We start from the raw sequence: 26,821 nt of genomic DNA on the forward strand, positions 1-26,821 counted from the left end.
CAGGTCCTGACAGAAGGCAGAGGGCTGTGTCAGCAGAGGCTGACACTCTCCCTGGCTGGCCAATAAAACCAGCCCTGGCAGCAGTTCCACAGAGACAAATACAGCTTGACTTGGGAACACTACTTCCAGTGGCTCCATAGCAGGAAGAGAAAGAGGGAGGAGGAGTTGGGCTTGTCTGGCTTTCTTGCCAGAGCTGGGAAAGATGCAGCTCTCTCTGGGAAACATGATCTCTTCTCTTTGGGAAGGAGCCTCTCTGCAGAACCTCCTTCTCCTCTCTGCCATCGTCCTGATTCTGACACATTATCTGCAGAGAAGGAAGAAACATCTAAACTACCCCCCTGGCCCTCTGGGGCTGCCCTTATTGGGCAACTTCCTCCAGATGGACCTAAAAAAACCCCAAATCACCATCCAAAAGGTAAGGATTTAGATGGAAGGGGAAAATCCACTGGCTATGAGCAAGGCACAGGAACAGGGGCATGTCCTGGGTAATGTGCTGGAGGAGACAGAAAATAAGCCTGGGTGTCCATTTCTGCTCTGGCCCCACATGGGAAACAGCCTCTAATAATGGAAAGTACATCTGGTTTGGGGCTTAGAGCACCAGGTTCAGAGCCTCTTTCTGACCTGTGGAACATGAAGAAACTCTTCACATGTTGGGTATGTCCTTGTGGAGTTCCCTTTTGTACATGGTCAGGAATAGATGCTTGGCAAGATCCTTTCTGATTCAATTTCTGTGAATCTGATCCAATTAGATAATTCTAAAGTCCTTTGCACACTGAGGGGCAGCCAGAAAGCATTAGATAAATGTCAGCTATTATTATTACTATTACATATAAAGGGATAGGTGAGCTCCTTGAGAGGCTGTCTTTTTTTATCACAGGGTTTAGCACAGTACCTGATATATAGTAAGCACTTAATAAATGTTCATTATTAGACAGCCTGGCAGAAATTGCCCAAGCAGCCTCTGGGGTGTCTTTAGATTTCAGAATCAGAATGGCCTTAACCTAGGGTCATTGAATTTTAGTTAAAAATATTTTGTGATCCCTGTACTTTAATATAATGATTTCCTTTGTAATCCTATAACTTTGATTCAATGCATTTCAAAACTTTCTTCTGAGAAGGGACCATAGGATTCAGCAGATTAACAAAAGGACAACATCAATGACAACAACAACAACAACTACAACAACAACAACAACAACACACACACACATTTATGAAAAGTTAAGAACCTGGAGTCCACAATTCTGATCTTCAGACTTTGGACAAGACACATTAGTCTTTGATGTTCACTCGACTACTTGATCAATTATGGGTGTAAACGTTATACTGCCAACACGGTTCTTTTTTTTTAATATTATTTTTTTAATTTAATAGCATTTTATTTATGCCAACATGTTTCAATTAATTTCACCAAACACTAACAATTATTTTCTTAACCTGACATATTACAATGCTGAGTACTATCAGGTACAGGCTATTCAACTCCTATATAAGGACTGTTTCACCTTTTTCTGTGTCCTGGACCCCTTTGGCAGTCAATCTGGGGAAACCCATGCACATTCCCTCAAAATCATGGTTTTAAATGCATAAAATGGGACTATATAGGATACTAATTATTATGAAATTCAGGAATTGATATTTAAAGAAAAGAAAACCAAATTGCTAAGATCCAGATCTTTTTCAGAGAAAATGTACTTGTGAAAATGGATTTTGTACTTTTAGTCTAAATAAGGCACACTTTGTTTACATTTATCCCTTTGAATTCCACCTTAATGCATTGCGCCCATTTTTGGAATCATTATTTTGGTAAACTCCATCACCCAGCTGTCCTTCCTGATTTACTGTTGACTGCAAAATAGATGGGCACCTCATTTGTGTCTTTATTGGAATCATTAATAAAATGTTAGACAGCCAGGAACAAGAACAGATCCAGGTATAACCCAATGAAGATCTCCTACCTGAATCTTTATAATTCCTATGTTGATGCTTGATCTCTATGCAGTATTTCCTGCTGCCTCCCAGATGAGATTTGATATTACTTTTGCACATTTATAGAGCATTATCCTATTTTATCCTCAACAAACTCCTTCAAGACAGATACTATATAAAAGCAGAAACATTATCTTGGAAAAGGTTCACTGGCTGGTTCCTAGTAGGAGTCAAATGTAGGATCTGTACTCAGATCTTACTAGATTTCAGGTCCTATGCCCTTCTCATATCCCACCCCTCACCTCACTCTTTTTTTTTAACTTTTTGAATTCTAAATATCCCTGCCTCCTGAAAATATTCATCATATGCTACCATATTGAAATACTTCACTGTCTAAGGTCCTTGAAGCAGAAGAGAAATATTTGGGGTCATAATTAAGCTGTAATACCTTCAGATAAGGGGGTGACAGCCTCTGAGTGTCTGTTACCTGAGCCTGAGTCCAATCTGGCTAAGTTCAAAGAGACTATTTATTGAGTTTTGAAAGGGCTTTGGTACCAGTGAGAGAAGGACCTAATCAGTCAAATAATAAGCATTTCATAAATTCCTGATACGTATCAGATACTATCCTAGAGGCTGGAAATTAAGAAAACAAAAATGAAACTGTCTCTGCCTTCTGGGAGCTTACATTCTACCCATTCCAATGTACATACTAAGGGTTCAGTTGTTAACCTAATTTTTCCCGTATATTAAACTCTGAATTTTCTTTGTCATATATTCTAAGTCCAGCATGCTGCCTGGAATGTAGCGATGAATTCAGAACTTGGAATATATTCTCTCTTCTCCTGATTCTTTTGGAATTCACTGTTCCCATCAAAGCAGGCCATTGCTTGCAGAAAGTCTTCCTGATACCCTCCTAGCTGCTAGTCTCCCCTAAAATCACTTAGAATTTCCTTTGTATGTACTTGGTATTGATTTAAACAGATAGATAGATAGATAGATAGATAGATAGATAAAGATAGATCATTTTCTTTATACATAAGTTCTTCAAGGCAAGATACTGTTTGATATTTGTGACTATCTGCACAGCTTCTAGAACAGCACTTGGGATATAGTTGGATGATTCAATGTTTGTTAGGATGAGCTGAACTTAATTGAGTGGAACTGGATCAGACTGAATTGAGTAGACTTCACTGGAATAGTTTCACACATGCAAAAATATCATTTATAACAATACTTACAAAAATAAACTGAAATGCAATGGAACTATTCAATTAAAAATTATTTTTTGCAGTTTGTCAAGAAATACGGAAATATATTTTGCACTCATGTGGGCAGTCAAAGCTTTATAACAATAACTGGATTGCCACTGATCAAGGAGGTCTTGGTCAACCAAGGGGAAGAGTTTATTGATCGACCCAAATTTCCTATCCATCTTCATATTTTAACATCATCTGGTGAGTTCTCTGAATTATAATAAATGTTTTCACCTCTGAGATGCTTTGAAATATATCTTTGGCTCCTGTTCATCATTCCTGAAAAGTTTCAAACCATATATGTCTTGTGACTCGAATTATGATAGAGAAAGCAGGATTCTGAAATTTCCTTCCTTCATATACGAGGGTAGAGGAAGAGGAATTGTAGTAAGGGAGAGGGGGAGGAAAATGGAGTTCAAATTCATCTCATAGAAGGATCAGTTCAAGGAATTTGGAGTGTTTCATTTAAAGACATGAAGACTCAGAATGGGGTGAAGGGAGCTATGATGATTGTCTTCAAGTATTTGAAGTCCTCTTAGCAAAAATATATTAATTTGTTATTGTTGGTCCCAGAACCAGAGGCAAAAGGAGAGATTTTCAGTGACTTACAGCTTGGCTTCACACTAGGAAATCTTCCCACCAATAAGAATTGTCTTAACATGAAAAGTTTTTTCTTCAGAGCTGGTACATTCCCCCTCATTAGTGATTTACAGGCAAAAGTTATTCAGCATATTTTGATGGTGTTATTTGCTGGGTATAAGTTAGACTCTGAGATCTGTTTCTGCTTGGGAAATCTGTAGGTTTATGATGCTGTCTTTAGGCCCTTTGACCCACATGATAGTGCAGGTACCAGCAGAGAGTCACTTACATCTGGAGAAATTCAATAAAATTAAAATCCCAGATCAAAGTCCTTGTGTTTTATTTTATTTGGAGTTGTTTATTAATGTATTTTAATTATTAACAAAGCCAGTATTTCTATAATGAAGCCAGTATTTCTATAATCATCCATAAAAAATGATTGAACACGAACTGCAAATTTACTATGAAGAACTTAAGTTTCCTTTCAAATTTACAAAAGTTATTATGTAAATTTATTTATTTTTCCTTTTTTTTCTTTCTCATCTTTAGATGGCTATCATTAGACACTATACAGATATATATATAGATATATAGTTTATACATACATATATGTATTTAAATACATCTTCCATTTATTATGCCTTTCTCTGAGTGCAGATGGTTTCATTCTTCAAACATTCTTTGCAGATCATTTGGGCATTTATAATAGACAAAATAATTTCAAAGTCATTCTTAAGGCAATATTATTATTTCTCTATACAATGTTCTCTTGGTTCCCTTTTCACTCTTCAATATTTCATACAAATATTTCCATGTTTTTCTAAGATCATTGATCTCATCATTTCTTATAGAACAATAGTATTCCATTGAAATTATATACTCCAACTTGTTCAGCTGATTGATGTACATTTCTGCAATCTCCAGTTTCTTGCAAAGAAAAGCGCTATAAATACTTTAGAACATATAGGTTCTTTTCCATTTTCCAAAATCATCTTTGAAAATAGTGTTCATGCTGGTATTGCTGGGTCAAAGAAAATAGTTATTTCAAGTTTTCATGGGTAGGCCAAGCTAATATAATAAAAATGACAATTTGTTTTAAATTATTCTATTCATTCAGTGCCTTACCAATCAAATTGTTAAGAAATTACTTTTTAGAGCTAGGAAAAAATCATTAAAATTCATCCAATAGAAAAAAAAGTCAAGAATTTCAAGGGAATTAGTGAAAAAAAAATGCTAAGGAAGATGACTTAGCTGTACCAGACCTAAAACTATATTATAAAGTGGAAGTTTTCAAAACCATTTGGTACTGCCTAAGAAATAGAGTAGTAGATCAGTGGATAGGTTAGGTCCAGAAGACATAATAGTCAATGTCTATAATAGTCTAGTATTTTATAAACCCAGAGACTCCAGCTTCTGGCATAAATAACAAAAATTGCTGTGAAAATTGGAAAATAATATGTCAGAAACTAGACTTTGACCAACATTTATCACTCTATATCAACATAAAGTCAAAATGGGTTCATGGTTTAGACAGTACAGATCATACTATAAGCAAATCCAGAGAACAAGGGATAGTCTACCTCTCAGATCTGTGAAGAAGGGAGCAATTTATGCCAAAATAAGAATTAGCAAATGTTATAAAATGCAAATGACTAATTTTGATACATCAAATTCAAAAGGTTTTGAACAAATAAAACTATATGGCCTAGATTAGAAGGAAAGGAGAAAGCTAGGGAAACATTTTTACAATCAGTATTTCTAAGAAAGGCCTCATTTCTAAAATATATAGAAAATTGTTTAAAATTTATAAGTAAACAAACCATTCCCCAATTTATAAATGGTCCAAGGATATGAACAATTTCTAGTCAGATAAAAAAAAATCTCTAAATCAATATTGATAAGAGAAATGCAAATGAAGACAATTCTGAGGTATCACTTCACATCTCTCAGATTGGCTGAGACAACAGGAAGGTGGCTCTTTTGCAAACTACACTGAGTTTATGTTGGCAGTTTCCCCCACCACTATTTACTCTGTTACCTGGAGTACCAGCTAAAACTCCACTGCCTGGGAAGTGCCACTGCCATCAGGAAGAAGAAGGGGCTATTGGCCAAGATGGCAGAGAGTAGATATGTCTTTATCTGAGTTCCTCTTAGTATCCCTGAGATCAACACCAGAGAAGCCTCTGAAGTGGTTTTGGAGTGACAGAACACACAAATATTTGGAGTGTAACAAATTTCCACAAGAAGATACTTTGGAAGAAATTCAGAAAAGTTCTGTTTAAATCAAACAGTCATAGAGGCTGTTTGAGGGTAGGCTCAGTGCAAAAATCACTAAGGCAGAATCAGTGCTTTGTGGTGGAGTCTCACAATGAGTAATGTACTTAGACTACTCTGCCCTGCTTACAAGCCAGTTGATCAACAGATTAGCTGTGAGACATGCAAAGCAAACACAAAAGGCAAATAGGGAGCCTCTGAGCCACAGAAAAATGTGGGATCTGACCACGCCCACCCAGCACCAGAAGTCAGTTAGCAGCACTAGCTTTAGGGCAACCTAAAGCAGCTGTGCCCCTTTGACTTAAGAACATACCTCAACATTTTTTTTAATGAGCAAAAGAACTCTGATCATAGATAGCTTTTATGGAGAAAGAGAAGAACAGACCTCAAACTCTGAGCAACCTAAAGGCAAATCATCTCCAGATGAAGCCCCAAAGGGTGATGTGAGTTGATCCCAATTTCACAAGATCATCTTGGAAGAATTTTAAAAGGATCTTTAAAGATAGGTAGAAGAAAAATGGGGAAAGGAAATGAGAATTTGACAGGAGAGTTTGGTAAAGGAAAAACAGAAATTATCTGAATAGATTTGATGAAATGGAAAAATCATATAAAACCTTACAAAATAGAGTTGACAAAATGTTAAAGGCAAAGAACTCTGTAGAAAAATAGATTTGATGAAATGGAAAAGCATGTAAATCCTTAGAAAATAGATATGAAAAAAGAAACTAATGCTTTGAAAAATACAATTTGTGAAATGGAGAAAAAATACAATCAACAAAAAGATCTCAGTTAAAAGTTCAATTAGCCAAATTCAAAAGGAGATAAAAAAGCTAACTGAAGAAAATAATTCACTAAAATTTAGAATTAAACAAGTGGAAGTGAATGATTTGATGAGACTTCAACAATCAGTCAAACAAAACAAAACAAAAATGAAAATTAGAAGAAAATATAAAATACCTCATTAGAAAAACAACTGTCCTGGAAAATAGATCTAGGAGAGACAATCTAAGAATTATTGGATTTCCTGAAAACCCATGACAAAAAGAGCCTAGATATTATATTTCAGGAAATCATCAAGGAAAACTGTGTGGATGTCCTAGAAGCAGAGGGTAAAATCGCATTTGAAAGATTTCATCAAACACCTCCTGAAAGAGACCAAAATGAAAACTCCAAGGAACATCATAGCTAAATTTCAGAATTATCAAATCAAGGGGAAAAAAAAACATTGCAAGCAGCCAGAAGGAAACAATTAAAACATCAAGGAGCCACAATCATGATTACCCAAGACCTAACAGCTTCTACTTTAAAGGATCAAAGGGCATGGAATCTGATATTCTGAAAGGCAAATGAATTGAATGGCAGCCTAGAATCAATTATCCAGCAAAATTGAGCATTATCATTCAGGGAACAACATAGACATTCAATAAAAAAAAAGGTGAATTTCACTGATTTCTGATGAAAAGACCAAAGTTGAATAGAAACTTTGATTTTCAAATGCAGAATTCAAGAAAAGCATGAAAACATTAAAAGAAAAAAAAATGACTTCTTTTTAAAAGTTAAAAAGCTTATATCCCTCTATAGGAAAATGATATGTTTAACTCTTGAGACCTGTATCTCTGTGATGGGTATACTTAGAGGCTGTAAGTATAATTTGATTTTATTGTGATGATATTAAAAAAAACTAGAAGAGGAAAAGTGGTATTCTGGAAGAAGAAGAAAATGGATTTTAAATGGAGTAAATTACATTTTATGAAAAGACAAAAAAAAGATATTAGAACTGAGGGAAAGAAGGGAGGGATATAAGCATTGTGTGAATTTTACTCTCATCAGTTTGGCTCAAAGAGAGACTATCAGACACACTTAGTATCACAGAGAAGCTTTCCTTACCTTATAGGTAAGTAGGAGTGGAAAAGCAGGAAAAGAAGAGGCTAATAGAAGGGAGAACCAAAGTAGATGGGGAAAGGAATGAGAAAGGGCAAGGAGCTGTAAAAGGGGAGAGCTGTTTGAAGGAAGAGTTGGTCAGAAACAATATACTGGGGAAGAGGGAAAAGGAGAAAGGAAAAAGAAAAGTATAACTGGGGTAAAACAAGAGGGCAGGAAATACAGAGTAATTTTAACTATGAATGTGAATGGGATAAATTCTCCCATGAAATGAAAGTGGATAGCAGACTGGATTAAAAGCCAGAATCCTACAATTTGTTATTTACAAGAAACACATTTAAAACAGAGTAAAAGGTAAAGTAAAGGCAAAAGGCTGGAATGGAATCTATTATGCTTCAGGTGAAGTAAAAAAATGCAGGGGTAGCAATCCTGATCTGAGATCAAACAAAAGCAAAAATACATCTAATTAAATGAGATAAGGAAGGAAACTACATCCTACTATATGGAATATAGAGAGATAAGGTGAAGAACTTACAGAAATGTATGAATTCTTTTTTTTGTATTTTATTTTCATTATTTTTGTGTTTCCCCTATGACCTATATAATATGTGCAGGCTCATATTTACCTGAGCCTTGGCCAGCTATAAACATGTTTACTTAACCTGAGGTGATGACTTTTATCAGTATTTGATATTTATCGATATTCAATCTATTAGCTGGACCACTATCTGCTTGATTAAGCCTGAAGGCTTGATTTTCTATTTCCTAGAAATCAGGAGATTTTGGGGAAACAGAAATCTTCCATTCCAATCTCTCCAAATGACAACAACCAATTAGATGCCCCCCCCGTCCCCTTCTCAATGCATTCTTACTTGTGATGTAATCTCTTGTATAAAAGCTATGTATGTTTACTACTTCTTTAGCCCTCCTACCACAAGCTTTCTCTTTCTTATCTCATGATGGGATGGCTCCATCCTCCAGAGGTTTTCTATAAACAACTTTTCTGCTTTTTACTGAATGATCTCTGAGTAGTCATTTTGGGTAAGGGTCTTCTACATCCCTCACACTACTAAAAGGTACCATAGATCATGAAGAAATATTAATACTAATCATATATGCACTAAGTGGTATAGCACCCAAATTCCTAGAGGAGAAGAGAGCTGCAAGAAGAATTAGGCAGCAAAACTATACTAGTGGAGGATCTCAAAGTTGCCCCTTTAAACTAGGAAGAATGAATTACAAAATAAATAAGAAAGAAGTTGAGGAGGTAAATAGAATCCTAGAAAAGTTAGATATGATAGACCTTTGGAGAAAATAAATGGAGACAAAAAAGAATATACTTTTTTCTTGGCAATACATGGAACCTATACAAGAATTGATCATGTGTTAAGGCATAAAAACCTCAAAATCAAATGCAGAAAGGCAGAAATAGTAAATGTATTTTTTTCAGATCATGATGCAATAAAAATTACATGTAATAAAAAGCCAATTTTTTTTGGGGGGGGATATACCAAAAATATATCAATATATACCAAAATATACCAAATATACCAAAAATTAATTGGAAACTAAATAATCTAATCTTAAAGAATGAACAAATGAAACAACAAATCATAGACACAATTGATAATTTCATCCAAGAGAATGACAATAATGAGACAACATACCAAAATTCATGGGATACACCCAGAGCAGTTCTTAGGGAAAGTTTTATGTCTCTAGATGCCTACTTGCATAAACTAGAGAAAGAGAAGAATGATGAATTGGGCTTGCAACTAAAAAAGTTAGAAAAGGAACAAATTAAAGACCCACAATTAAATACCAAATTTATAATTCTGAAAATATAAAGGGAGATTAATAAAAATAAAAGTAAGAAAGCTACTGAATTTGTAAACAAAAGTAAGAGATGGTTTTATGGAAAAAAAAAACCTTTAGTTAATTTGATTAGAAAAAGGAAAGAAGAAAAATGAATTGTTAGCATTGTGAGGGATGTAGAAGACCCTTACTCAAAATGACTACTCAGAGATCACTCAGTAGAAGGCAGAAAAGTTGTTTATTGAAAACCTCCGGAGGATGAGCCGTCCCATCGCCAGATAAGAAAGAGAAAGCTTGTGGTAGGAGGGCTAAAGAAATAGTAAAGATACATAGCTTTTATACAAGAAAATATATCAAAAGTAAGAGAGCATTGAGAAGGGGAGGGGGAGGCATCTAATTGGTTGTTGCTATGTGGGGAGATTGGAATGGAAGGTTTCTGTTTCCCTGAAAAAAGAAATAGAACAAGCAATTGATCAAGTTCCTAAGGAAAAATTTCCAGGGCCAAATGGATTTGCATGTAAATTCTACCAAGTACTTAAAGGACAATTAATTTCAATACTATGCAAATTATTTGGAAAAAATAGGCAAAGAAGAATCCTATGAAATTCCTTTTAAATTATAGATCAATTTCCCAAATGAATATTGATGCAAAAAACTTAAATAAAATATTAGCAAAGAGATTACAGCAAGTCATCCACTGGATAATACACTATAGCCAAGTAGGACTTATAGCAGGAATGCAGAGCTGGTTCAATATTAGGAAAATTATTAGCATAATTGACTATATCAATAACCAAGCAAAAGTCATATGATTATCTCAATAGAAGTAGAAAAAATAACATATGAGAAAATCTAATACCCATTCCTATGCAAAACATTAGAGAGTATAGGAATAAGTAGAATTTTCCTTAAATAATCAGTAGCACCCATTTAAAACCATCAGCAAACATCACATGTAATGACAATAAACTAGAACCATTCCCAGTGTAATCCGGGGTGAAACAAGGTTGCCCATTATCACCATTACTATTCAATATTGTATTAGAAATTTGTATTAGAAATGTTAGCTTTGGCAGTAAGAGAAGAAAAAGAGATAAAAGGATTTAGAGGTAATAAAGAAACCAAATTATTACTCTTTGAAAATGATATGATGTTATACTTAAAGAATCCCAGAGAATCAACTAAAAACAACTAAAAACAATTCACCATTTTAGCAAAGTTTTAGGATACAAAATAAATGCACAGAAATCATCAGTATTTTTTATATTACCAACAAAGTTGAGTGGTGAGAGATACAAAGAGAAATTCCATTTAAAATAACTGTAAATAATATAATATATTTAGGAGTCTACCTGCCAAGGGAAAGTCAGGAACTATATGAACACAACTACAAAATGCTTTCCACACAAAAAAAGTCAGATCTAATCAATTGGAAAAATATCAACTGCTCATGGGTGGGCTGAGTAAATATAATAAAATGACAATACACCTAAATTAATCTACTTATTCAGTGTCATGCCAATCTAACTCCCAAGAAATTATTTCATAGATATGGAAAAACTAATAACAAAGTTCATCTGGAAGAACAAAAGGTCAAGAATCTTAAGAGAATTAGTGAGGGAAAAAGCAAAAAAAAAAAAAAAAAAAAAAAAAAAAGGTAGCCTAGCTGGACCAGAATTAAAACTATATTATAAAGCAATAATCATCAAAGGTATTTGGTACTGGCTAAGAAATGGAGCAGTCAATCATGGAATAGATTGGGTTCACAGGACAATACCGTCAATGACTGAAATAACCTAGTGTTTGACAAACCCAAAGACCTGAGCTTTTGGGATAAGAACTCATTATTTGACAAAAAAATGCTGGGAAAAGTTGAAATTAGCATGGTAGAAACTAGGCACTGACCTACATCTAACACCCTATATTAAGAGAGGGTTGAAATGGGTTGATGATTTAGACATAAAGAGTGCTATTATATGCAAAATAGAAGAACAAAGGACAGTTTACCTCTCAGATCTGTGGAGAAGGAAGGAATTTGGCCAAAGAAGAAGTGAAGTTCATTATTGGACAAGAAATAGATAATTTTTTATTATAGTAAGTTAAAATTTTTTGTACAAATAAAACCAATGCAGACATTATTTTTAAGGAGTCAATAAACTGGAAAAAAAAATTACATCCAAGGGTTCTGATTAAAGGCTTTAATTCTAAAATAGAGAATAGACTCAAATTTTTTTTTTATTTCATTTCATTTATTTTATTTTTTTTTGCTGGGGCAATTGGGGTTAAGTGACTTGCTGAGAGTCACATAGCTAGGAAGTGTTAAGTGTCTGAGGTCAGATTTGAACTCAGGTCCTCCTGACTTTGGGGCTGGTGCTCTAACCACTGCACCATGTAGCTGCCCTTTGACTCAAATTTATAAGAATACAAGACTTTCTCCAATTGATAAATGCTCAAAGGAAATGAACAGACAATTTTCAGATGAAGAAATTAATTCTAGCCATATGAAAAGGTACTCTAAATTACTATTGATCGGAGAAATGCAAATTAATACAACCCTGATGTACCATTATATACTGCTTAAAATGGCCAAATTAATAGGAAAAGAAAGAAGTGATGAATATTGGAGTGGATATGGAAAAAAAGCATTGTTGGTGGAGTTGTGAACTGATCCAAATATTCTGAAGAGCAATTGAGAACTATGACTAAATGGTTATCAAAATGTGCATACCCTTGGCCCAACAGTGTTTCTAGTAGGCTTATATTTCAAAAAGATCTTAAAGGAAGGAAAGGGACCCATGGATGTCCCTCAGTTGGAGAATGGTTGAATAAGTTATGGTATATGAATGTTATGGTATATTATTGTTTTATAAGAAATGATCAGTAGGTTGATTTCAGAGAGGCAAGGAAGCCTTATATGAACTGATGCTGAGTGAAATGGGCAGAACCAGGAGATCACTGTACATGGCAACAAGAAGATTATATGATGATTAATTCTGAGGAATGTGGCTTTTTTCAACTAGTAGATAATTAAGGCAAGCTCCAATGATCTTGTGATGAAGAAAGCCATCAACACCGTGACAGAGGACTGTGGGAACTGAATGTGGATCACAACATGTCATTTCAACTTGTTTTGTTGTTGTTTGCATCTTGTTTTCCTTCTCATTTTTTTTTCCTTTTTGATCTGATTTTTCTAGTTCAGCAAAATAATTGTATAAATGTATATACACTTATTGGATTTAACATGTATTTTAACATGTTTAACATATATTTAATGATGTAACAACTGGGGAAGGGTATGGGGGAAGAAAGGGAAATTTAAAACACAAGGTTTTGTAAGGCTCAGTGTTGAAAAATTATCCATTCATATGTGTTGAAAATAAAAATATTTAATAAAAAAGGAAGAAGTAGACAGGTGATACAGTAGATAGAGCATTAGGTCAAGAAGTCTTTAATTCAAATCTAGCCTCAGACACTTATTACCTCTATAATCCTGGGAAAGTCAGTTGTAAAATGGAGTTAATAATGTAATCTGCTTCAAAGGGTTGTTGTGAGGATCCAAAGGGAAAATATTTACAAAATGCTTAGCATAATACCTCGCATATAGTTGGTGCTAAATAAATGTTTATTCCTACCCTCCACTTTTCTTTACCTACTTAAAGGTCTCTGTGGAGGGACTGCCCATTTTTTCCCCTATGAGAGCTAAGTAGTTATGAAGAAAAAATTTGACCTCTCTCCTGTCATTAAAGAGCAACTTATTTCAAAACAATTTTATCCTTTGACACCTTCCAAAAATTCTATGTCTTGGTCCCCAAGTTCTTCATAGAAAAGGCACTTTCTAAGTAAGGATTATCCCAATTTCCCTCTACTATAACCTTCCATTGTTGGGTAGAGAGAAATGGGGTAAATACCATACTGTCATCAAGATAGGGACCCTTACTGTTCCAGATGATATCAACAATAAGGGAGACAATGAGCCTCCTTGTAGCATATCCAGTACCCATTGGCCACGGTATCACTGCCCTGCTTGGGCCTTAACATTGATGAAGTCAACAAGAGCCATTTGAGATGGCTTGGAACATTCCAATTGGATTTTGCCATTCAGATTAGGATTTGCAACTCTGATCTGCATCTATCCAAAGCAGAAAATCATCCAGGAGCCAATCATTTCTGAGTGAAGAAATAAGAAACTTATATTTATGTACCCCAAGATATATAATCTACTTATAGACCTTCAGATCTCTGATGCATAATGTCTGTTTTGTCTTTAGAACTTCTAGGCATTTCCATGTGTTCTACAGTAGAAGTTTAAGTGTTATTTTCCTAATTAGTATGTAAGTTTTTTGGGAACAAGAATTATCTAGTACTTATTATGTATATCCAGTACAGTCTCTGGCATACAAAAATGTGTCTCTGGTTTTTCAAGTCTTGTTCAGTTGAATTCCATTGGTAGTAGGGGAAATAACCTGTCAGTCAAATGACAGAGCTTTTGAAATAGTAATATAAATTATTATTAATATAATTATTTAGGCTTAATCATGTCTAATGGCCAAGTGTGGAAACAGCAAAGAAGATTTGCCTTAATGACTCTAAGGAACTTTGGTTTGGGAAAGAAGACCCTGGAAGATCGGATACGGGTGGAGGCCAAGTATCTCACTGAGGCCATCAGGGAAGAAAAAGGTGAGCATTGGTTAGACAGAGAGGTTTTTCAATTTCTTATGATTTTCCATTTGGCCAGATGGACATTAAAGAGAATCTGTACTTGTGGATGGGAGAAGCAGGGGAGGAAAGGCCATCCGTAGAGTAGAGACAGACAAAATATTACCCCCAAGTTCCCAGAGAACAATGAAAGGTTCTCTAGGGAAAAATAAGACTATAAGCAAATAAGAACTATGTTGGATTCCTTTAAAGCTCAAGGGTGAAATGAAAAGTACTCTTTTTCCTTTCTATTTTGCTCAACAGGACAGCCCTTTGACCCCCACTTTGCAATCAACAATGCTGTTTCTAACATCATCTGCTCCGTAACTTTTGGGCATCGTTTTGAGTACCATGATTCACAGTTTCGAGAACTGCTGAAGACTATGGATAATATCATGAAGCTTCTGGCTAGATGGGAATGTCAGGTAATAGAGAATCTCCTTCTGGGAATGGCTGAATCAACTTCAACTGTCCATGGACTTCCTCTATAGGAAAAGAAATGTGAATGACTGTGAGAGCTTAGCATGAGCTGAATCAGTTTCTGCATGACTTCCTTTGAGCAGTAAAAGGGCCTGAGAGTGGGAGAGGAAGGAAACAAGATTTTCATAAGCAGTGACATGAAAGAACATGCCTGGGGCACCCATGCTTTTCCAGAACACTATGATCTCCAGATAATAAGAAATGAATTTCTATATAGTTTTGAGTGTTCTTAAAATCTTTACCAAGATTATCAATTTACAAACATTTATTAAGCATTTATTGTGTACCAACTACTCTGCTAGATTATGGGGATACAAGGATAAAACTGAAACAGCCTCTGACATAGGGTGGTTTGCATTCTGTTGGAGGAGGCAACAAGCCCTCAAATGTGTTTATATGCAATTAAATAAATATAATGGGGCAAGTTTTTTGGGGGATAGTATTAGAAGTCAGGAAAACCAGTAAAGACTTGCTGGAGAAGTTGTCTCTTGTGCAAAGTTTGAGTGAAATCAGGAATTTTATCCTCACTTCTGCAAAAAAGAAACAAAGACAGAAACACAGATACAGGCATAGAGACAGAAAGGGATAGAGAAAGGTGGAGGGAAGCAGGAAGGAAAGGAGGTTCAGAGATAGAGAAAGGACACAGAAACAGTTAAACAGAATAAGAGAATGAGAGAAGAGACACAGTCAGAGAGACAGATAATTTAACTGCTTACCTTTAAGGTTTGTAAACAGCAATACAAATATTAGCTCCTACCTCAGTGCCTTTGCAATAACTGTCCTTGTTGTCTGGAAGGGTCTCCCTTCTGACCTCTAGTTCTTGGCTTTCTTCAAGAATGAGCTTCAGTTTCACCTTCTGCTGCAGGATGGCTTTCCCTGTCCCTCAAACTGTTAGTGCCTTCTCCTCTCAGAATACTTTTCAACAACTCTGCATACATCTTATATGTCCCTAGTTATTTCCATAGTGTCTATCCTATTACAAGGGTAATTACATGGAGAACAGGGACTGAAATTTCTTCCTCTTCCTTTGGATGCACAGGACTCTCTATAGTTCTTGCCATATAGTTAATGCTTAATAAATGCTTGTTGATTGACTGATAGTTGCCATTAGTGTCCCCATTTTATGAATAAGATAACCGAGGCTAAGGTAAGTTAATGCCTTGTCCACAGCTAATAAATGTCTGAGGCAGAATTCTAACTCAGATCTTCCTGAATCTTACCCCAGAATTACATCTACTCTTCTTCCTAGTTGGTCAGTGACTCATGTGTCACCAGTTCATGATTACACTTAAGTGTTGGACTATGAAAGAAAATGAAGGGAAAAGGTGAATGCCATTGGCCCTCATTTACCTAAGTGAAACAAAATGTAATTCAGAAGAAGGGAATTCTGTGGGGCCAACAGGGAAAGATGGGCTCAAGTGCTAACAATTTCTCTAGAATGCCTCTCTCTACTCTTTCTTTACAGCTGTGAAGGCTGCCTAGGATGGTGATATCTTAAGTGGGTTATTTTCATGCATCAGGATATGGCCAAGGACCTGGTGCTTAGATAGTTGGACAGAAGCTTGAGTATTGGAAGAATGACAGCATGAGATGAGAGACAGTGGTTACAGGAAGGGTGGATTCAGGAGCAGACATTTCATGACCCTAAAATTGGTCAAAAACAATGGTATGACTTAAGAAGAAGATGAAGAGGTAGCATAGTCAAACAGGAACTAACACTCAACCACCCTACCCTGTCCTTTTTTATATTATTTAGCTCTTCAATATAATTCCTTCAATAATGAAATTCCTACCAGGACCTCACCAGAAGCTCTTCAGAGAAAACACAAAGGTAAAGTCTTTTGTAGAAGATGTCATCAAACAACACAAGGAAAACCTGAATGAAGAGGAGCCTCAAGACTTCATTGAAGCTTACTTGAAGGAGCTGTCCAAGGTAATAGAGACATCTCTGGAAATGGGCATTTGTGTATTTAAAAGCAAAAGGAAAGTGCAGAATTGGGGAGGGAAGAGTGTGTTAAAATTTTCAAAACTATATATTTCTATCATAACATAAACATCTTTCTCACTGACAACCCTGAAAGGTAAAGAATATGAGAGATAGAGCTTACTAGTGGAGAGCTCCTGTAAGGGTATCATCAAAAGAGAGTCAACAGATTGGAAAAGGAAGCACAAAAAATTAACTGAAGGAAACTTCTTAAAAAGTAAATTGGCCAAATAGAAAAGGAGGTACAAAAGCTAACAAAAGAAAATAATTCTTTAAAAAGTAGAATTGGGCAAGTGGATGTTAATGACTCTATGATATATCAAGAATCAATCAAAATTAAAAGAATGGAAAATAAAAGAGAATGTAAAATACTTTATTGGGGAAAAAAAACAACATGGAAAATAGATCAAAGAGGAAGAAGGCATTCTGGAAAGATGGCAGAATAGAGCAGAAATTTCCAGATTCTACAGATTTCTTGCACAAAAAAAGATAGAAAATAACTACAATATGAATACAAAGCAGCAAATATAAAAGGATTAAAAGGTAAAGTAATTGTCACCACAAGATGTTTTGAGGGAGAAGATTCTAGAGGCTGCTGTTTGGTTTGAGTGAAGCAGAGTTACCTCCAGGTTGACTCTACTAAGCCATCAAATTATAAATCCTGAGAAAAACAGACAAAGCCTCAAGAAATCTCACTTCTACTTTTGCATCATTCACAGCCTTAAGAAATTTTATTTCAGGAACTCTTATCTCCTAACTTCAGGAACTTTCACCTCACAAACTTTTATCTCAAAATGTTCATCTAAAAAACAGCAGACAGTTGAATAAGAAAAGATTAAAGTCTTCCCTGCAGTTTCAGGAATTCAGGCCCAGGAATGCTGATTAGATGTAATCAATAAATACTTAGCTGTGGGTGAGGAGGAGTGAGCATATGCTCAGTAAGAGTACTACAGGGAAGAAGAAAAATCTTGAGAGAGAATGGCTGGGACTTGGGGAGGGGGGGGAAAGAGTCCCTGAGGTTGAGCCCCTGGACAGAATTCAAAAAAAAAAAAAACAAACAATTGTATGGAGGACTTGAAAGCTTAGGATTCTATTATTCACATTTCTAGATTAAAATTTTATCATAATAATATTAAGCTACTAAAAATAAAATGAAAAGAAGATATAAGAGTAAGAAAGGGAAAAAAGAATCCAACCATTGATAGCTATTTTACTGTAAAAGTAGATCTGGATTCATATTCAAAGAAATATATTATGTTTTTTTAAAGCCAATCCTACCCCCCAAATAATAATATCAAATGGTCACAAGCAAAAAAAAAAAAAACACAATTGTGGAAGAAAACAAAAAAGGAATTCAAAAAATAAAATGAGAGAATGGGGAAAATTAGAAAAAAAAAAGATTTAAAAATTATTCAAAAAATTCATGAAAAGAAAGTTAATAAAGTAGAAAAGGAGATACAAAATTTAAGGGAAAAATAATTCCTTGAAAACTAATATTAAGTCAGTGAATATTAATGATATTAGAAGACGCTGAAATATGACAGAACTAGAAAAAATAGAGGAGAATCTGAAACATCGCATTAGAAAAACTACTGATGGGGAGAAGAGATTGAGGGGACACAATATAAGAATTTTCTGTCTTTCTGAAATTTATGATCAGAAACAATCTGTATATAATAATACAAGAAATAATTTTTAAAAATTACCCTGAAGTTCTAAAATCAGAAAGTGAAGTAGAAATAAGTAAAATAAGTAATTTTTTTCTATTTCTACATAAAATTAGATTTAAGTGAGACAGAGTTACACAAAGTCTTCAGCCCCACTCTGTCATCACTGTCTAGGGGTAGGATGGAGTCAAGATGAATAGTGATGGCTTGCGATGCAGTGGGTAACTGGCATCTTCAATGTCTAACCAAGCTCTGAGTGCTCCCTAGTACCCATTTGGGTGCCTTCATGATCATTGGAACAATGCAATATTTCCTTGCAGGAGAAGCCAAAAGGAAAACTGACAGAAATGGCATATCAAGTTTCAAAATATCCAAGTTGATGAGGAAATATTGCAAGCAAAAAGAAAAATTAAATATCCCAAAATAAAAGAACAATTGGGAATTACTTTGATTGTGTTTGAATGACATTCAAGAATAACATATCCAGTTGAATCAACAATGGAGCAAAAAAGGAGTGGGTAGCTTTCAGAGATTTGGTGTACAGGCCCACATTTGTTTATCTGGATGAGAATACATATAAACCTCAAGACTGGTTTGAGGAAAAGAATGGGAAAAATCAGAAATTGGTAAATAAAAATCGAGGACTCCACAGAGTGTTCATACATTTCTAAGAAAGTAGTATTTAATTCTATCAAAAGGAAAGTACAAGTGAAGCTTAGAGAGATATGGGATTATTGTCTCAGTATGAAGATAAATATAATTCAATTTGATATTGATAGTAACAATCCAAAGTGGTGATGCCCTGAAGTCTCTTTATGGGCCAAAGGCCTATGATGCATCTTAGCTACTTGGGGCTGATAGAGGCACATTGATTAGTGACACGAACTTGATCCTAGAGTAACTGGATATACATCTCCATATTGTTCTCAAAAGACTATTATCAATGCTGAAGCCATTGACCATTTACCTCAGGTTGAAGTCACTCCTTAATTGGTGTTCCAACTGAAGAACTTTTGGCTCCTCTCCTATGGCAAAGCAAATGATGATTTTATTTTCAGCTGAAATTTACATTGCTCATATAAAAGCTGGCTGAAATCTTCTCCTTTATATGGCAATAGGAAGCTATCCCCCGGGGAGATTAAGGATGCCTTTATTTATCATCTGTATAAAGGTAAAATGAGTAAATAGACCTGTGACAATCACAGGGGAGTCTCTATTTTAGTCAATGCAGGCAAGATTCTTGTCAGAATCCTCTTTATAAGCTGATCCTTCACTTGAAAAATAGACATTTTACCTGAGAGCCAGTGTGACTTCACAAGGAGTGAAGGAACAGTTAATAGGGTGTATGCTGCCCAACAAATTCAGGAGGAATTCCAAGAGCAGAACAAAAGTTTGTACATATTTTCAGATCTGACCAATACCTTTAATTCCGTAAGTCATGAATGCTTATGATAAATTATGTCAAAATTTGGTTGCCCAGAAAAATTTATCAGTATTGTATGTTAATTTCATAACAGCATGCTTGGACCAGGTTTTGGATAATGGACAATAGTATTGAGTTTTCCCATTGTGCTTCCTCCCATGCTTTTTATCATGGTGTTTTCTATCATGACAAACATCTTCAATGAGGATGAAAATGGAATCAAAGCCAGCTATGAAACTGATGAAAAATTCAGCTTGAAAAGACTACAAACCAAAATTAAAATAGAAAGTATGTTGGAACACAATCTTTTTGTTTGCAGATTACAGTGCACTCCGTGAATGCTATGAGAAGCAACAAAGTGTGGCCTAATATTTAGCATTATTTGGGAGGCTATGAAGCAAAATGTAGGACAGAAGAGATATCAGTCTCACCACCAGACAGAAAGCCATTGTGCTGAGTTCATTGTTGTAAGCTTGTAAAATCCGGACAACAACTAGGACAGAGGAAGCAGGTAGGAATGGAGAGTTGGTAATGACACCTTACTCTCATCTGGATTGAAGATGAAACAACATACAAACACCTCTGAAGAGGTTTAGAAATCTTATGAAGTTCTAGAAAGATGAGAAAACTGGGGAATAGGATAAGGGAGAGACCTTTAGTATGTTAGGATATTAGGAGATCGGGTTAATAGATCAATGAGGGGCTTTTAGAAGGGTGACTAAAATAAGGAATGAGAGTAAGGGGAGAAGATAAAGGTCTCATATCAGTAATATATAGGATTATAGCAGGAAGCTTTCTAATGAAGCAATCAAACCAATTCACAGTCACTTGCCAATATATGAACACATATTAGAAATACTATACCACATTAGAAAATACATACCATTTTTCAAATAAAAATTTAAAGATCTAAAAATTTAAGAAAATATCAGTTGATTGTGTTTAAGTCAAGTCAACCTAATAATAATGACAATTCTGGCTAACAATGTATTTATTCAGAGTCATGCTAATCAAATGATCAAAAATATTTTATAGAGTCAGAAAAATAGCAACTACATTCATCTAAAAGAACAAAAATTCAACAGTAATAAGGGAGTTAATGAAAATTTCAAAGAATGGTGGCCTATCTATACCAGACTAAAAACTGTATTATAAAGCATCTATCATCAAAACTATTTGGTATTGTTTGCTTGCATTTTTGTTTTCCTTCTCAGGTTTTTTCCCTTTCTTTCTAGATCCAATTTTTCTTGTGCAGCAAGATAATCATATAACTATGTATATATATATATATATATATATATATATATATATGTACATATATATATATTGTCTTTATATATAATTGGAAAAATATTTCAAAAAATAGGAGTTTTCATTCTTAGAAACAGGGACTTTATTGTTGGGGGCAAAAGGGAAGCCCAAAATCTTCTATCTTGACCTTGACCAATGAGCCTGAAAACTATTCATGCTTGATGAAAGCCATGATTAATTTTTTTTAAATTAACCAACTAATCCATGCCCTTTTAATTTAAGGATAACATTCATTATAGTTTTAATGAAAACAATTTAGTCTACTGCACCCTGGACCTCTTCTTTGCTGGAACAGAGACAACTTCGACCACCCTAAGGTGGGCACTGCTGTACATGGCCCTTTATCCAGAGATCCAAGGTACAGTGATAACACCACCCCTGTAGAATTCTAACCAGAAGAGTTTGCATTTACAGAAAGCCTGAAAACTTGTCAAACATATTACATACCTCACCTTCTTTCAATTTTCATTAGAATCAAGCAGTGATGATCAATTTTCACATTATATGGACTCCTTTCGACATCAAAATTTTTTGTCCCCATATGATAGTAGTTGCTGCCTAGGACAGAAGAGACTATACAATTTGGAATCAGGAAGATATAAATTCAAATTCTGCCTCAAACACTTCCCAACCATGTGACTCTGAGCAAATCACATAAATTCTCCCAGCTTCTGTGTCTTCATATGTAAAATAAAAACAATAATAATTCTTATCTTATATGGTTATTCCCAGGATAAAAGGAAATGATAAAGTTAAAAAGTTTTTAAACCTTAAAGTGTTATATAAATACCAGGTATCCTTTTATTATTTTTATTTTAGTGCACCATAACTACTTTTTAAAATAAAACTTTATGTGATTGTAATGGGCTGAGGTTTGAGTTGATGCACTGAGGTCCCAAGTACGTGAGGCTAAATAGTAATTGGGCTATACTCTATTAATATACATGATTGGATAAAGAATGGTCCCTGCCCACTCTCCGTGCAAGTCCTGATGTGTTGTATAGGAAATGACGATTTTGGGGGGTGGAGGCGGAGAGAGACAGGAAGAGAAGCTGGGAGAGATTGGCCTGGGTTCCATACTCCTAGATGCTGGTCGGTGGCTGCTGGTCTAGCTAGCTTCTTGACTCAGCTGCACACATTGCTATTGCCCATTCTCTTCCACCTCCGATCTTCACTGAGAATAAAGACAGACGATTTTCCCCTAACCTGAATTCCTGACTCCGGCTGATTTTAAAATACGCAGTCTTCACATGTGATAACAGAAAATAATATTTTAAAATGTATTTATCCTATTATGTATGATAAATCATCATAGATTTCAAATTGGAAATTCTTAACCGAAGGACGCATTATTAATTCAATCTACATCACATCATAAAGTCTTTAGATTTGGTGTTGTAAAACATCTTACAGACATAAAGTCCAACCCCTCATTTTACAGATGTAAAAACCAAGGCTGAGAGAAACTAAATGATTTAAAGACCTTAGAGAAAGTCTAGTCTGACTTGATCATCTTAGAAATAGAGAAAATGAGACCCCAAGAGGTTCTTATTCATGGAGACAAAGTGAGTGGGAAAGCTGAAATTCCAGGTCTTCCATTTCCAACTCCAGAAGGTTTTCCATGATGTCACATTCCTGCATATCTTCCCAATCCCACAAACATTCATCTTCTTTGATCAGTCCAGTCTCCAAGCTACAGGAATTGGCAAGTTCAGTGAAGTGTCAAGTCAAATTTTTACTCAACCAGACATATGATTGTGTTTCTCCCATATGATCAGGGAAAAATGAATGAGATGGCAAAGAAAGCCCTGAATTCACATCTACCTAGATATGAGAATCTGAGCAAGAAACTTTAGTTTCATCTAAAAAATAGGGATAGTAATAGCAATATCCTTCAGGAATACTTGTGAGGATCAAATAAGAAAATATTTGTCAAATGTTTTGCAAATTTTAAAGTACTCTATAAATGGAAAATATTATTTGGGTCTCAAACAACTTTTCCTCTTCTTTCCAGGCAAAATACAAGCTGAGATTGATAGGGTGATTGGCCAATCTCGACAGCCCACCATGGCTGATAAGGAGAATATGCCCTACACTAATGCAGCTGTTCATGAAGTTCAGAGAATGGGTGATATTATTCCTTTTAATGTACCCAGGATGGCTGCGGTTGATACCACAGTGGCAGGATACCATGTGCCCAAGGTAAATGGCTTTTTTTCCCTCATGAACCTGAAGAGATTATGTTTCCACATACTTCCATGTCTTATTATCATTGGTCCCTATCTTTGTCTACCTCTCTGAGCTCCTTCCACAAGAACAGCTCTTTTTAAACTAGGTTATCTAACCATACAGGTGTGTCTTTATAGTCAAGATACAAGGAAGCTGGTGGTTCTGATCCAACAAAATCCAGTGGATAAAGAATTGGAGTCAGGATTGAAATTCAGCCTTAGATGCTTACTGTGTAACTCTTGACAAGTCACTTCACCTGCCAGTCTCAGTTTCATCTGTAAATATGAGGAGACTTCTAGCCCTAAAATCTCTAATGCTACATTTTATACAGCCTGGATCAAAAATTTTGAATAGGATCTCCTTATCACTAGTTCCAGAGGTCTTTCATGGTATCTGCTATTTATAACCATCATTTCTTACAGGACTTCTGAAGAAATTTACTAATTTAAGGCACATTGTTATCTGGGAAGCTTACTCATTTACAATCTGATTCATAATATGGTCCCAGATGGGGCAGAGGTCAGCTGGAACACAAATCACCTGGTGCTGATGGCATCAAACTTGCCCCAAAAGGCAATTTAGAAGCAGGCAGTTTGGGTTGATTTCCTCCTGCCACTAGCTGGATGAACTTGAATTGGTCTACCTTTCTATGTATTGGTTTACTCATCTGTAAAAATGAAAAAGATGATCCCAATGGCCTCTACAATCCCTTCCAGTCCAAATATTGAAATGGAAGAGGTTAGGGGACAAAGGGGTTCTTTAGTAAATAGTTTTACTGAGTCTGCAAATGGTTGTAGGAGGCCGTAGGAGGGTCCTACGATGTTTGGTCCTTTTTGGAATTGTATGACTCTGTAAGGAACGTTTTCTTAAGTTGGATCTATGAGCTTGATTTTTTTTTCAGATTGTTATGGTTATGTATCAAGATAATTTCCTTATTGATCCTATGTATTTTAATTGATTCATTTAAAAAAGTTATTCTGAAAAACAAAAGGCAATAGGATTGCAGCTTTCCGAAGGGTCTGTGATCCCAAACATTTTGGGAGTCCCTTCCCTGAGAAGTTTAGAGTTTACAACAAGCTTGGCCACTGAAACCATATGGCATCAGAATGTTCTATGCTCCCTCTGGCTCTCAATTCTCTCTTCTGTAAAATGAGAGAGTGGACCAGGTCTCTTCCTCCTCAAAGTTCTTTGGAGTGAGTTCTTTTCTTTTTTTTCCAGGGGGCCATGATTATGACCAACTTGACTGCCTTGCACAGGGACCCCAAGGAGTGGGCTACCCCAGAAACCTTCAATCCGGAACATTTTCTGGAAAATGGAGAATTTAAGAAAAGAGAGTCCTTTCTGCCTTTCTCAGTGGGTAAGCACACACAGTAGGGAGAGGGCACCAACTTTTTAACATGAAGAAACTTTGCAGACTCTATTTCCAGAAATCCACACTCATGTGACTGCACACATGAGCAATAGTCACTATTTGTTGGCATTTAACAAAATAACAATAATAGTAGTAAGAGAAAGAGCAGAAGGAGGAAGAGGAAGAAAAGGAAGGGAAGGAGAAGGAAGAGGAGGAGCAAAAGTAGTTACAGTAGTACCTAGTATTTATATAGTCTTTAAGGTTGGCAAAGTCTTTTACATCTTGACCCTTCAAAGTAGGTGCTGATATTATCGCCATTTTACACATGAGGAAGCTGAGACTGAGAGCAGTTGGGTCTCTTGCCCAGGCTCACACAGCTTCTTAGTATCAGGGATAGGATTTGAATAGTCTCCACAGAACCCACCTGGCTTAAATTCAGAGCAGGAATCATTCTTTCCTAAGGCTACATAGAATCCAGTTCTTAGACACAGAATTAGGAAGGGTGCTTGAAGTCCATATCATCCAACTCCTTCATTTCGCAGTTGAGCAAACTTGGGCCTATCAGGTTAAGTAATGTGTCCAGTGCCATCCAAGTCAGAAGCATCCCAGGTGGGATCTGAACCCGGGTCCTCTGCCCACAATATGAAATATTTCACTTGTTAAATTTCTGAGGTTGGCTGTGAGATGGCCGGTGGACCGGGTGCCTGAAATGCAGCAAGGAAGGCTTGGGCCCAGATTCCACCGCTGACCATTATCAGCATTGTGATTGTGGGCTAATTACTGGCCCTAAGGCCAATCCCAATGCTAGGATTCACGTCCAGGCCCTGAAGATCCCCAATCTCAACCCCTGCCTATGCCAAGTATTAGTGGATTTACTCCTTTCTGATCTCCTTGCCTTTCAGGAAAGAGGGCCTGCCTGGGAGAACAGCTGGCTCGGGCTGAGCTCTTCCTCTTCTTCACCAGCCTGCTCCAGAAGTTCACGTTCCAGCCTCCTCCCAACACCCAGCTGAGCCTGGACTTCCGATCTGGCTTAACTGTCTCTCCTCTCCCCTACAAAATCTGTGCCATTCCTCGAGAGATGTAGGCAGGGGCAGGCCTGAGGGGTGAACTCCTGGGCACACAGGAAAGAATCTGGAACCATCCTCATTCTTCCTCCCCTTTGGAGTTCTGGTGGGGAAAGGGAGAGAAGTCAAGGAGAGAAAAAGAGGAGAGAGAGAGACCAAGGGAGATTATCTATGGCCCTGTGTAAACATTCCCACTCAGAAAAGGGAGAGACGTGAACACCAGCAAAGGAAAGCAGAGTCCTTACTGGATTTGAAGTTTACGCACTTGGTTTCAAATCTCCGCCCTATCACCTACTAGGCGAGTGATTTTCAAATCTAAAATGAGGAGGAGGAAGATCTCCAAGTTCTAAATCTATAACCTTGTGATGTTCTGAACAGAGAAACAAAGCTTTTTTTCCCCTGCCTCAACAGTGGAGCCTGATAGAGTTTTTCAATGACTATAGTTCAATGACTATATTCATCCAATTCCAGTTAATTGGTCATTATGATGATTCTTTTTCATTGTGACTGAAGTTTCCTTAAATGTTTTAAAGGGATGCCTTTACCTACCAAGGAGCACTTCTGCCTACTTAATAGTGTTACCAACAAATTAACATATACCTTCTATCGATACTCTCACCCTTCTTTAATATAACCTTCCACAACACACACAAAAAAATGGTCTTACTTGGGTCTATTACCTTGGATACACTGCCTATTGTCTCTAACACTGATCTGGAGAAATCTAGAAATAAGAAACTTATGATTATACTGGCAGAAAAATAAGTCTTCATATTCTCTCATATTTCAGGGCAATCAGAATACTAAGTGTAGTCCAAAGGTCCAACCCACCCTGGGAACTTCTCATTCATTTGGTTAATTGTTCCACCCAGGTGGGAGTATCCAG

The 26,821-nt window shown here is 36.0% G+C and overlaps 1 protein-coding gene across 1 annotated transcript; it reads left to right on the forward strand.

Moving 5' to 3' along the window:
- Window positions 1-153: 153 nt before the first annotated feature.
- LOC100922989 (cytochrome P450 2J2) lies at window positions 154-26,173 on the forward strand. Its single transcript, XM_031969019.1, has 9 exons — window positions 154-415; window positions 3,221-3,383; window positions 14,259-14,408; window positions 14,691-14,851; window positions 16,663-16,839; window positions 21,514-21,649; window positions 23,306-23,493; window positions 24,739-24,877; window positions 25,774-26,173. Exons 1-9 carry the CDS (start codon window positions 203-205, stop codon window positions 25,953-25,955), a joined length of 1,509 nt encoding a protein of 502 aa, XP_031824879.1. The 5' UTR covers window positions 154-202; the 3' UTR covers window positions 25,956-26,173.
- Window positions 26,174-26,821: the final 648 nt, after the last annotated feature.

This window comes from Sarcophilus harrisii, chromosome 4 (assembly GCF_902635505.1).
Source record: "Sarcophilus harrisii chromosome 4, mSarHar1.11, whole genome shotgun sequence".
In the NCBI taxonomy this organism is placed as follows: Eukaryota; Metazoa; Chordata; class Mammalia; order Dasyuromorphia; family Dasyuridae; genus Sarcophilus; species Sarcophilus harrisii.

Excerpts from the sequence above, each read along its gene's own strand:
- LOC100922989 (XM_031969019.1), top strand. The coding sequence starts at position 203 with ATGCAGCTCTCTCTGGGAAACATGATCTCTTCTCTTTGGGAAGGAGCC. Across the intron at positions 16,840-21,513 it reads ACTTGAAGGAGCTGTCCAAG|GATAACATTCATTATAGTTT; the intron begins GTAATAGAGACA and ends TTTTAATTTAAG. Across the intron at positions 23,494-24,738 it reads CAGGATACCATGTGCCCAAG|GGGGCCATGATTATGACCAA; the intron begins GTAAATGGCTTT and ends TTTTTTTTCCAG.